The sequence below is a fragment of the Peromyscus eremicus genome, chromosome 4 (genome assembly GCF_949786415.1).
Source record: "Peromyscus eremicus chromosome 4, PerEre_H2_v1, whole genome shotgun sequence".
NCBI lineage: Eukaryota > Metazoa > Chordata > Mammalia > Rodentia > Cricetidae > Peromyscus > Peromyscus eremicus.
In genome coordinates this window covers 153,126,709-153,139,634 of record NC_081419.1, presented here as the reverse complement: position 1 = coordinate 153,139,634, position 12,926 = coordinate 153,126,709, and the positions used below count along the sequence as shown (strand labels likewise).

The following is a 12,926-nucleotide window of genomic DNA, read 5'->3' as shown; positions in this document are numbered from 1 at the left end:
CTCAGTATAAACTCCACCTATTCTTCTCTCTCCAAAGGGCTTCAGGATATTCTCACCTTGCTGGGTAGGTCCTGTGGCTTTGTGCTGAGGTTCTCTGGCATCTCCCAGCATCGAGTAGAGAGGTTCAGGATGGCAGTGGCAGCCATGTGTGCAGCCTCAGCGTCATGAGAGTAATCGAAGCCTATAGAAGAAGATAAAGTACTCTCATAAAGCCACTGGGGAGTCTGCACCTGGAGGGGGTGACTTTGGTAAAGGTTGAATGCTAAAAGGGAATAACTCAGACTGACATAGACTTAGACAGAGGCAGCAGACAAATGGGGAGAGAGTTAGGAGTCAGGGCATAGCACTCCCACATTATCACACACTCCTCCTACTGCTCTTATCTCCAGTACTGAAAAGGCATCTCGTTTCCAATCTGATGAAAATTTGGGCAGAAGTAATAAAATTCTAGAAATATATTCAACAGACTTGATAATTTCAAACAAGCAAAAACTTATCCATCAATAAATACTTAGAGGCTAAATAGTTCTGTAAATAGGATATATATTTGGAATACCATATACATGGAAAATTTTGTCCCATCATATCAAAAGATGTTGCTATACTTTTGGTGACTTTATGTCCCCAATAATTATTGCTACCTTAATAAAACAACAAGGCCATAAGTAGGATATCATAAATGAAGGTATAACATTATCTTTTCTAGCAATTATGCTGCAGCTTTAAAATCATTCTCATAAGTGATATTTTGAGTAACCAAGAAATAACTGGTATTTCCAGAAAGTTCCAGACAAGTGGAAAGAAAACTCATTCTGAGCCCCTCCCCAACAATGCCATCATAGCTTCTAAGCCAGTGAGTATGCTTGGAGACACTTGAGCATGGCCAGTAGAATATGCAGGAATCCAGAAAAGACTCATCCCAAGGGCCACTAACCCTAAGAACTGTAATCCTAATAAGTTGGAAACTTGTCCACGCTGTCTGTGGAGTTGACAAGATCAACTGGGAGATGTCTGGATCCCTCCAGTGCACTGGGTACTTTTCCATCTTTCATGCATTTCCAAGGTTAACCACAAAGAAGTGCAGTAAATGGCAAGAAAGGGCAGGGATAATTATTTTAGAATATTTCCAGGAATTACTTTTGTCTGTATAATTGCCCTTGAAATGTGTGGCTAATGTCATTGATAATACCATTTCCAGTAAGATGGTCCCTATTCAGGAAACCAAGAAGCTTCCTGCCATGGTACCACCCTATTCTGTTGGACCCTCCTTAGAGGTAATGCTGGAAGTGGACACTCTAGGGTAGACCACATCAGTGAAGTGATTCTCAAGCCTCTGGACACACACATCCATAACAGACCCATAATTTTATTCATAATTAATTAGTAAACACATAAAGGTTTAAAGTGAACATGAGTAAGATGCAGGCCTTAAAGACACCACAACTGGCCCACAAGGGCAGCTAAAGAAGGGGTGGAGGAGGCCCTAGTGGGCCACACCCTGTCCCTCCAAGCTCCCAAGAGAATCCCTCCCCACTGTCCCTCTCAGGAGCAATGTGAGAGGAGAGACATTAAACAATTCTCCCCAACTTACATTGAAAGGCTTTGGGTGAGGTTTCGCTGGTCTGAATCTTTGGGGCAAGCATACGTTTGCCAAAAACCTGAGCATCAAAACTTGCGTAGTCAAAGGTGACTTTGGAGAACTTCTCCAGCTCCTTGGCCAAGTTGGCCCTGGGCGTGGTGGGAGCCACACTGGGCCGGTAGCTCCCATAAGGAGGAACCTCAAGCTGCTTCACAAAACACATGGGCCTGGGGTATGAGACAGAGATGCAGAACCTGTGAGGTTGGGACCCAGAGACCCCATGCTACTTCTCCATCCACCCTCCAGTGGCCCAAGCCAGGACTTCATGCAGTCAGGTGTTAAGGAAAACACAGGGAAATACACACACCCCCAAAACCCTGCCCTTAATATTTGGTTAGAATTCTGCTTCCCAGGGTGAAGGGCCCCTGAAATAGGCTTATAATCAGTGTGAATAATTGCCTTCAAGGAGGGAACATTAGAACTCAAAAGAAATAGTGTTCTCATGCTAATAGTATGCCAGAGTAGCAAGCCTGAACTTCCCTCAAAATGTAAGAGAGCAGGTTCCAAGAGCTCAACTACACAATAAGTGAGAGTTTCTGAACAGGAAGCTCAAAGTGGAGGGGAAATGGAGGGACGAGAGCTCCAGCAAATGGTCCAGCTCTCCTTGTTCCTGTATGGAATAGGCAATGACTTCAGCGATCAGTGGTACTTGGAAATAATGGTGAGGACCTCTGAGAACTGGTTGCCTCAAAAACTTGAATATGGCATAAGAAAAGAACCAGCAAGTTGACAGTGTAAGACCACTCTTATGTTCCTGTGACAATCACATTAGAGCACTGGTGGGATGGGCCCCATTGTCGAACGAAATCCTAGGCTGGACACTAGCTCAGCAATTCCTGGTGAAGTTGTAAGAGTAAGACCATCTGATACCAGCAGGGAGACATTTAATTTGACCTCTACATTGGTGTCACTCTTTGGTGAAAGGATCAGCTAGCAACTGACAAGAAACTGGAAGGAAGAACAAATAAGATAGACAACTACACTACCTGGGACTTACAAGGTCAAAGGTGTCTATGAATGGGACACAAGTACTCCACAGAGAGGAAAAGTCCCTATCCCCCTAAGCCGTGGTTTGTGACTGAGGGTCCCTCTGGAGTAGGCCAGGGAATGACCAGGGTATGGCACTGCCAAGGAAAGCAGCCAAGAAGGAAAACCTGTGGTCAGGAGTCCTGCAATAGTACCATGTCAGCCAGTGACTGGCTTTGCTGAGCACATGGTCCTATCTCACACACTACATATGAGAAGAGAAACATGGAACAGGAGTCCAAGGACCATAGAAAAAGAGCTGTAAGTTCTATATTCTCAGGGAAATGGAGAACTGTGTATCCTACTAGAGAGGCCAAAGGTGACAGTGTACTCTCAGTGACCTGAATGAACCTCCAGGCCCAGCAGGGAACTATATTTGACTTCAAAGAAGTCTTTGAAGACAAGCCATCCAGGAATGGTGTCATGGACATGACCCCCAAGCCTCTGGCCTTATATGTAACACCCACTTTCCAAGGTTACCTGTATGGAGAGTTACTAGGCAGATTTGTTCTGGTTGCTCTGTCAGAAGGCCCCTCATTGATAGCATGCACACACATGCACTTGAACATATGTGTAAACTTACTCATATGGGTGTACATATTTAAAGAGCATGCAGGCATGCACACAGCTACATGCACCTATGCCTGCTGTTGTCTCAGATGCTTAGTACCCACAGGAGGCAGCACTCAGGGGAGAAAGTCCTGTGCCCTCCTTCCCTCTGCCCTAGGATAGGATCTATTCTGAGGCGGGGAGACATAAGGACAATTAGGTGCTCCCTCTATAGTGAGGCCCTCAATTGGTGCAGTATGCTATCTCCACATACTAACACTGAATTTCACTGACCATATCAGCTGTCTTAGGAGAAAGAAAGTCCGAACACACTGTGGCTAAGACCAGGCAGCTGTTTGCACCATGGGTGAAGCTCTCTTAGTGCAAAATATGTGTTCTGTGTGCCAAGAGGCATATGCATACCACATAGCACTAACATTGAAGTCCCTGCTGACACTCCTTCAGTTTGGTAGCTTATCTCACCCACCTGAGGATCCGATCTGAATTGGAGTTATTTTTGGGAGGATCTCCTGTCTGCAGTTGCTGCTTCTCATGAGATTTGGCTAATTTTTCAGCAGCAGCAATGGGACACCCAGACAAACTAGAGGAAGGAAAAGGAGAGACATCTGAGCCTTTTTCCCCAAGACTTGTCTGTACCAGGCTGCCAAATATGTGGTCCTGGGAGCAATACCATTCAGATACAAGAACTCTAGGCACATAAAGCCCAGAGCCAGTAACACACCTGTCATTTCTTTAGGACAGATTGTCCATCCAGATTTGTCCTGAACCCACAAAGGACAAATTTCTCAGGCCATTCTATCTGGGATAATTCACAGAAAATGAAATATATCCTAAAGTTCTACAAAATGTGGGCAAAGGAATTTTCTACATGCATAGGTGCCAAACTAAGCCTCCTCTCCTTCTTCTCCTTCTTCTTCCTCATCTCTCTCCTCTCCCTTTCCCAATGCCTGGGCTGGATTCTAGAATCATGTCTATATATTCTGTAGGATATCGCAGGGAAACTAAAGGTTACACTCAGACCACAACCTGGGTGCTGCCCCTGGAGTACACTAGCCTTCCCCAGGATCTACTATGAACTCAGGTACCAGCTTCTGGGCCAGCACATCTCTAGGGAACCCACTTTTTTCCAACCAAGTGGCCTCTAAAGCCCGGGTATTCCTCCCAACTAAGCACATCATGACTAGGACCCAGACAGACCTTGTCAAGCCTATAACACTCCTGGTGTTGTATGGGCCCCTCTTGGATAAGAAGATGAGAGAACAAATAAATCTGGACAGTAGCCTGGAATCCCCATGTCCACCTGATCTCAGCGCTCCCTCAGAGTAACTCTGGGCATTGACATTCCTATTTATGTACAAGTTTTTCCTTTCACTCATGAGCAAGAGCTAGTGTGCAGAGGTTTTCTGAAAATGGGCAAGACACAAAGTCTCCACTTTCTCTCATAACAACATCAGACTTCTCATATGATCACCCCAGTTCACAGGGCACTTGCAGCAACACCAGTGAATGGTCACCCCTTCAGCTGCCACCTGCCAAAGCAGGGAACTATATGTCTATCCAGAAACTATCCCAGATAAGGGCTCAAGGCCCAGGCAGGGACACATACTACAGGCCCAGTCCTAATTCCCTACCATGTCCCAGCTCAATTCACTACCTTCTGTGGGTATTGCGATTGCTGTTCACATGGCCTTGGCCCGTGCAGCCAGGAGTGGGGCACTTCAGCACATTTTCATGCATGGCCAAGACTGTAAGAGAACCAGGAAGAACAAATAATGAGAGCAGGCATGACTATAATGGAGAACAGCCCAAGGAAGATGCAGAAGTCCCGTGTAAAGGCTGCAGCTGTGTAAGCAGAGTACCATGGCACTCTGGGCCTAATGAAACTCAGTCAAGCATGCCCTTCCCACCTGGACACTGCCTCCCATAGAAGAAAATAGACTCTAATTTCTGTTTGACAACTCTGAACTTAATTTTCATAAATTCTGCTACTAGCCTAAGAATAAAGGCAAACATCCACAAGCATTTAGAACAAAGAGGCAACTGTGTGAAGGTCTCCACCTGCCCAGCTCAGGGAATACAAACAATCCCTCCCACAGTATGTATTTATTTAGTCCTCTGATTCAGGTCGGGCATCTGTAAGTGGACACTTGAGCAGACTGTCCCCTGCCTTTTACCACAGGGCCCTGAGCTTTAGTCCTTGGGCTGACCCTGCATGGAGCTACTCACTCTCTGGAGGGATTCTATCCTTGTGGGGACAGCCAGACAGGCTGCGGTGATGAGGGTACAACCCAGTAACATGGCCAGTGCCATCACAGCCAGGTGTCGGACACTTGATTTCACGCTTCTCCACCCTGGAAGGATCTAAAACATATAGGACATATTATGCAAAACCAGGAGACTGAGAAAGGAGAGGTAGGGACAGTTCCTTATCCACTTTTACTGACATAACAAAGAGAGAGAGCCAGGCAGTGGGGCGCATGCCTTTAATCCCAGCACTCGGGAGGCAGAGGCAGGCGGATCTCTGTGAGTTTGTGTAGCCTGGGCTTCAGAGTGAGTTCCAGGAAAGGCACAAAGCTACACAGAGATACCCTGTCTCAAAAAGACAAAAAAAAAAAATGAATGAAAGAAAGACAGACAGACAGAGGCTGACAGTGAGGCAGCTCTAGAAAAGCTGCTCCAAAGCCCAAGGAATGTCCCTTCTACCACATATAGCAGGATAGACAGTAGCTGGAGTGTAGGCAGTGTGTAAGCCTTGCAGGTAAAGTGTCTATCAAGTGGTTACCCCAGTCTGACTCACCCTTAAGGGTATCACCTCATTGGCCAGCCTCCATGTCTACCTTACCTAGAAAATATGTTTCTAATCAATCTGTCCTCTGATCTTACCTCATAGGCATGAGTATTCTCAGAAAGTGTGTCCCTATGCATGTCTCCACCAAATTCATGCTGAATTCTCACTCTTGGAATTTTCTTACTGTAATTTGTCTTTCCATGACCCAAGTGTGCCTCCCAGAGCGCTATCAGGCCTAGGAAAACCCAGGGTAACTCAAAGTTGGCCTGTTCAAGGCCTGGCCTTCTGGCATTGTGAGGCTGACTCCTGGGGAGAAGCTCCATATACCTGCTCTGGGCCTAGAGGTAAGCAGATAGCAAGCAGCACATGGCCATCCTGCCCTACAAATCTGGTGTTCATGCTATAACCTTGATTTTCCAATGACAGAACCTGACACTTGATGACTTTAACCCTTGAAAGCTATTTTTTGAGGCCACATTTGATCATCCTGAGCACTGTCTCCATGGAGTTGGGACCTTCAAGTTGACTTGAGGCGTCTCTCCCCTGCTCCTCTGGAGGTCATAGCCTGTTGCTAACTCTGCATTGTACTTGGATTTCTCTCTAAAGTCTGGATTTAGGGGCAGAATCACCTAGCTTCACTGAGTAGCTGATGTTTAGGAGAGGGTGGTCATGCTGGGCTAGTGGAAGGGATTTTTGGTCTGGATTGATATAAAGGAGAGGCTGGAAGCTGGAAGTCAGATCTAAGAATAGACTTTGTCAGGTTCTGTCACTGGACAATCAGGGTGGCAGGATTATGGCTAAGTGGCACAGTAGTCAGGTTATCAGTCCTCCTGCCTTCCTTTCTCTCTCCTACTTAACCCCTTCTCATACATCTCAGCTCATGTGTCTCTCCAGATAACCCTACATGAAACAGTATGAGCCTATATCCTCAATCTTTGACCCTACTTCTGAGGTGATTTGTCCTTGAATTCTTTTCTATTTTCTTCCCACCCTAGCCTATAAGAGCCTCAAGCTATGTTTCTTCCCAGTTTTCACCACCCTCAGTAAGGGTTATGTCCCTGGTAATGGGATGACAGAGTGGGTGATCAGAGCAGGACATTTTAGCATACCTTTGCTGTAGCAGCTCTTCCTCACCACGTCCAGGGGCTTTGCCATCTTCCCTGGCTCTCCTGGGCCCAGATGGCCCTGCTCAGCAGGCAGGCAGCCTGGCTCACAGACAGCCCGCACCTGCTCAGCCTTCAAGGCGATGGCCTGCTCCAGAAGGCCCAGATTCCCACGGGTCATCATGTCATACATCTCTGACTCATCGGTGACCGCTGACTTCTGGGAGTGTGAGTCTTCATCCTTGTCATCATCAGAACGGACCTCCACGATGACTGAATACTCAGGCTTGGGACTGGATAGCTCTGGGCCTCGGAACTCAGGGGAAGCTTTCTGGGCAGAGGTATGGGAGGTGTCTTCCCCAAAGATCACATTTGGAGTTGCTTCCTCCTCCTCCTCCTCCTCCTCCTCCTCCTCCTCCTCCTCCTCTTCCTCCTCGTCCTCCTCTTCGTCTTCCTCCTCCTCTTCTTCCTCCTCTTCTTCCTCTTCCTCTTCCTCCTCTACCTCCTCTCCTTCATCCTCTTCCTCCTCCTCTTCTTCTTCATCTTCATCCTCATCATCCTCTCCCTCCTCTTCATGACCTAGGACACCTTTCTGCTTGCTTGACTCTTCACTAACCATATCCTCCAGAGACTGGGGGCATGGCTCCTGGGAACGTTCACTGGTAACTTCAATGACCTCCTCCACATCCTCTGGCTGTATAAAGAGGTCCTTTTCACTCTCATCATTGGTGGCCCCCCTTGCAGCCTCATCCTGAAGCTGATGAATAACAGTGGGGCCCAACTTAGCTACTGGGACTGAGTCCTCCTGCACAAGAGTCTCTTCAGCAATTTGGCCCAGATTTAGAAGGGAAGTTGCAATGATTCCCTGGTAGCTGCTGTAGCTGCCCTTGGAGAAGCCAGAAGGGCTGCTTGTGGAGGTGGATCCAAAATGGGGTTTGATGAGGTTTTTTCCTGCATAAAACAAGAAACATCATGAGGGATAGAAGAGCGCATGGAGGAATATTTCCAGATCTCTGCTCCCAACAGTAGCCATTCACCCTCAACACCGTAGCCCAGAAAACATAGAAATGAAGTGTAAGCCATCCTGTCAGCCTTCTGCCTGGATCCAAAAACCATGGGGAATCAATTTCAGCTTAAGATTACTTTAATATTTTTCAATTCATGTTTCTCTTCCATCATTTATTTTCTCAAATCAGATAGATCTTCATTTTATATAACAGAACTTAAAGAGAAAAATCAGATGAAAAGTTATTTTATAATTGAAAAATCACACATTTTTAAAGGAAATGAAATTAAATCTTTTAAATATAGTAACAGATCTTCTCACTACATGCTGGTCTCGTGGAACTCATGAACCAGTATTCTTAGCAATAATAAGAGCCAGCCTTGCCATATAGCATCCTAAGAAGCAAGTGAGTTGGGTGTCTTTTTTAACCTGGAACACAAACTCATTTGATTCCATGGGCCATGCACTCAAGTCCCCAAAAGTAAACCAATGAGGGCTCAGCATAGATTTATTCAAAAATACGGTAAAACTCTATCTAAATGGCTCAAAGTCAGCTGATTCCATTAGCTTGGGAACACACAGGACCCTCGGCTACCTTCTTTCCTTTCTTGGCTTCAAAGAGCCCAACCTTCAGAGGTCTAATTTGAAGTATTTCCTCAGTATCTGTCCTTGTAAACCCAAACTAAACCCAACCCAGTTAATTCTCAGGGGCCAGGCAGGGTGGGCTCTGTCTAAGAGCCTCTCATGGACAAAGACACAGCATGCATTATCTGTCTTTATTTCTCACACACATGGAGATATGCCTTAGAATCAAACTTTTGAGAGTGCATGGGAGCGCCAGATCCACCTTCTCATCTCTCCCATGCTCACAGTGTTCACACACACTACAGTGCCCCACACCCACACCCCCATCCTGAGCAGTCCCCTTTTCCAGGAAGCTGCACATGTGAGGACAAGACATTCCTTGTTCTCAAGACAGCTTTCTGCACTGAGTTGAGCTCCCCCTACCCCCTTTACAGGCTGCAATTCTCAGTGCTACACTAAGCAGCCTTTATTCAAAAGAGAAAGAACAACATAGTACCTTCAGCTGGCTGGGGGCGATGAATCTCCTCCTGTCCTGACATCTCAGCCTCAGCCTCCTCCAGGGGTCCTTCTGATTCATCCGAAACAGAGGCGTCCTTCACCTCAGCATCCTCACTGCCATCACTGTCCATTCGGTAGCCTTCATCCAGAGCCAGCCTCAGAGGGTGTGACTTCCTCTTGGATACCAGGTGCTCAGCCTCAGCATCCTCCAGTTTTCTCTTCTTGGCCAGAGGGCAACTCTGTAAGCTGAAAGGGAAGATGGGTGATGCCAAGAGCCAGGCCTGATCCCTGAGACACCCAGGAAGACATTCTAAGGGTCCTGCCTTCTATAGACATTCTCAGATGGAAGCCTCAAATGATAATGCACTTAATTTTTTACATCTAATTACACACATTTAAAGGTCCCTGATTGTGTTTTAAATTGCATTACAGTGAACCAAGTCCACAAATGGAACGAGGACTCAGACCCCACTGGCCTAGACTTCTACTCTCTAAGCCATTCCTTAGACCAAACCTCTGTCCCACATGTACCCCCAAGCTTATCTCAGCTCATTTCCTCCAATACTGGCCCTTCCCTTCTCTACTTTCAGACTTCCACACCTATACCCACCCAGGAATGTCCCCTGGAAAATCTAGCTGACCACAGGGAATGACTACAGTGGCAGCTGTAGCTTACACTATCTCTCTCATGTGCACAAGGCTTGCTTTAAGCTCTGCCATACCAGTGTACCCAAGTCCTAAAATAGTCTCTCTGGAAAAACAAAGGTGCCAAGAACAGGTACTCTACCACCCTTATGGCACACTCCTGGCCAGGCTCACCTCAGTGAAGGCACCACAGGAATACAGACCAGTGGGAGGACACTAGGGCTTAGAAGGGTCAGATCAGCCTGGCCTCAGCAGTCACAGACAAAACAGAAAGTTTTTAATCCACAAAAGAACCCAGATCTGGAAAGAGAACCCCAAACCTCCTTCCAGGGAGCCTTTGAGGCTACTGGCAGAACTCTTCTTACCTTCGATGTCTGGAGTACTTGCCCCGGACATGTCCTGAACCAGTACATCCTGGAGTAGGACAGCTGGAGGGAAAAGCAGGAGAGATCACCTTAGATTTTGAAACCTGGGTCTCACCCTGAAGAGCAAGAAAGGCTCTCTGAATGACTCATCTCAAGGTGGACATTGGCATTTTGCTAAAAATTAGTGAAATAACTCAGCTCATTTAAAAAAAATTAATAACTAGTTACAACTTTATGAATGTGTCTAATTAAAGATCTGTACATATAAGATTAAGGCATCTACTGGATGGGTTCATTTTCCCACAGCAGACATTCCACCAGCTTCCACCAGGCTTTCAGGGGACTTGGGATGCAAGTGCCCCTCTCTAAAAGGGACTCATGGCTTGTCTGGCCCAAGTACAGAGCACAGAAATTGGACTTCTTCATGTTCATCACTGGTGCTGTGATGCCTCGGCACCCAGGCCTATAGTTTGTACTCCCTTTCTACCAAACATGACTAGGACTGCCAATCAAGAAGAAGAGTGTGGCCCAAGCCAGAACCACAGCTCATAGAAGTGACCCTGCTCTAGTACTCACTGCCTAGTGAGGGTCTCTGCTTCCACATAGGAAAGGAAACCAGGGGGCTAATGCACTAAGAGATGCCCATCCTGCCTGGTAGAAAACTTGTTGGCTGTACTGAGAAGGTCAGCCTCTGCACCATTCCAGAATGATAAGTATGAGAGGATGGAAGTGAGACCTTCTGGAGTTCCTCACCTTTAGCTATTAACATTACAAAACCAATGAAAACTTCTAAACATGAGCACTGACACTGACAATACAGCCCATAGGAATGTTAGAACAGCTATAGGGGCAAGTACCCCTATGTGGTATGAGAGGCAAGGTTTCACCATAGCTCAGAGTTCTGTGGGTGCAAGAAGCTGCTACTAATTCATGGTACTGTAGACCAGCAAGATGGTCTATGAGGCCGTGGGGGGGCGGGGTGTATAAGACCTCAGCCCCTTGTTGGGGAAATAAATCTGCTCCAAAGTAGAGACAAATAACCCATTTCTAACAGAATTGCCATTGTGGACCAGAATTCCTATCTGGGATCAGTATTGGTTCTCCTAAAAAATGGCACATCTTACCAAAGTCTGCAAAGGAAGGCATATAGGGAGTGGCTTTTGGGACCTATGGAAGGGGCCACCCCACCTCTGTATGGATACCCCTGATAGTTTCCAGGAAGAAAAAGCAAAAGGTATTTTATTTTCCAGATGGGGGATTATTGCTACCCCTGGCCAGCCTGTTGTAAAATCCAGCTCACATTTGCTTTCACTCTCTCAAGAACTAGCTTTGAGACTTCACAAACGATTCCTTATTGCTGGGATTTGAAGTTGAGGTCTCAACTAGTTGATTAATTACTTAGTTAATTGGACAATTAGGCAACAGCTGCTGTGTAGGCCTGTGGGACACTGGCACTGTCCCTGTTTCACTTGCTCCAAGTTACTCTGGTACCTAACTCAGAAATAGATCCCAAGCCAGGTGGGCCTGCACCTTCCCACCCAGCTCTGAGCCCAAGTACATGAAGCTGGCAAGACCATCTGGATAGAAACTGGAAACTCCTTAGACATAGAAACAGGAAACATCAAGCAGAGTGACATGAGATCCAGCCAGGGCCTCTAGATACTGTAATGGGAGCAGACATTAGTCTTAAGCCTCCCAGAGTAATCTGTGAGCACACAAGAGCACGTAGGAGTATGCACTAGCATCGATGCCCCCTTATAAGAATATGTAAGAATCTTTGACCATCTACGAGCACATATGAGTACTTAGAGCACACTAAGGATTTATGTGCACTATCATCTACTAATGCCTCCAAACTCCTAGAGTTGGACAGAAGTAAGTGATTGATAAGGACTTCAGGCCTCCTGAGTCTCCTCTACATAGTAGGAGAAAAGCCAAAGCCAAAGTGATCCCTCCTCTGACACTTGGTGCCCATATGTGCTCATATGGTCATAGGTGTGCTCTTAGGCAATCATAGGAGTTCATAAGCAGACATAGATGCTTGTGTATGCTCATAAGCACTCAAAAGCAAAGTCCTTGAATCCTCAAGTCTGGTCTTGGAGCCTATGTAACTAAAACCAAGATCAGAGACACAAGGAGATGGAGCAGGTGAAGAGCCGAGGGCTGGCTAATGGCCACCTCTCAATAGGCATTTTAGAAGCAGCTCTAAAGGGTCCAAACACAAGCCACAGGCATCTAGGAACTCAATTTTAGAGACAATCTAAATCCTAGGTTGGAGCACCATGCTCTAACTTCTTCCCTTTTAAGGGATTGACTCCTTCCCAACCATGGGGGTTAGGAGTCTTGAACTCACCTGTCCTCTGAGCAAGAGCTGGCTATGGGTCAAAGAGGAAGGATCCCAGATGAAAGGTTGAGCTGTAGGGTACATTTAGGGCAACTCTAACCAGCCCACTGATGTATCTCTAAGATATTGATCCCAGCCCTTCCTCAATTCCCACCTCAGCAGAACCTCTCTGATGTCCTGTAATGGGTGTTGGACCCTACCAAAATACAAACGAGTATATGTCAGTTCTTCCAAGGATGCTGAAGGAAAAGCATTAAATCTATTTCTTCTCCTAAGAACTAGTGTTAAATTCAGTAAACAGTAAAATTTATAGAAGGCCAAGAGACCTGCTTGCTCTAGTCCAAGTTCCTCAGATAA

At 46.4% G+C, this 12,926-nt stretch overlaps 1 protein-coding gene across 3 annotated transcripts in view; it reads right to left on the bottom strand.

Moving 5' to 3' along the window:
- Window positions 1–12,926, bottom strand: part of Myt1 (myelin transcription factor 1) — a 43,791-nt gene that overhangs the window by 20,815 nt on the left and 10,050 nt on the right. The window contains exons 4-12 of one of the 3 annotated variants that reach the window (XM_059259848.1): window positions 10,226–10,288; window positions 9,214–9,461; window positions 7,629–8,077; window positions 7,133–7,583; window positions 5,462–5,596; window positions 4,890–4,980; window positions 3,702–3,815; window positions 1,592–1,806; window positions 57–181 (exon numbers count right to left, since the gene is read on the bottom strand). In XM_059259848.1, coding sequence (XP_059115831.1) covers window positions 57–181; window positions 1,592–1,806; window positions 3,702–3,815; window positions 4,890–4,980; window positions 5,462–5,596; window positions 7,133–7,583; window positions 7,629–8,077; window positions 9,214–9,461; window positions 10,226–10,288 — 1,891 coding nt within the window. Of the gene's footprint in view, window positions 1–56; window positions 182–1,591; window positions 1,807–3,701; window positions 3,816–4,889; window positions 4,981–5,461; window positions 5,597–7,132; window positions 8,078–9,213; window positions 9,462–10,225; window positions 10,289–12,926 lie in introns of all 3 variants that reach the window. The other 2 variants (XM_059259846.1, XM_059259847.1) reach the window with 2 other exon arrangements.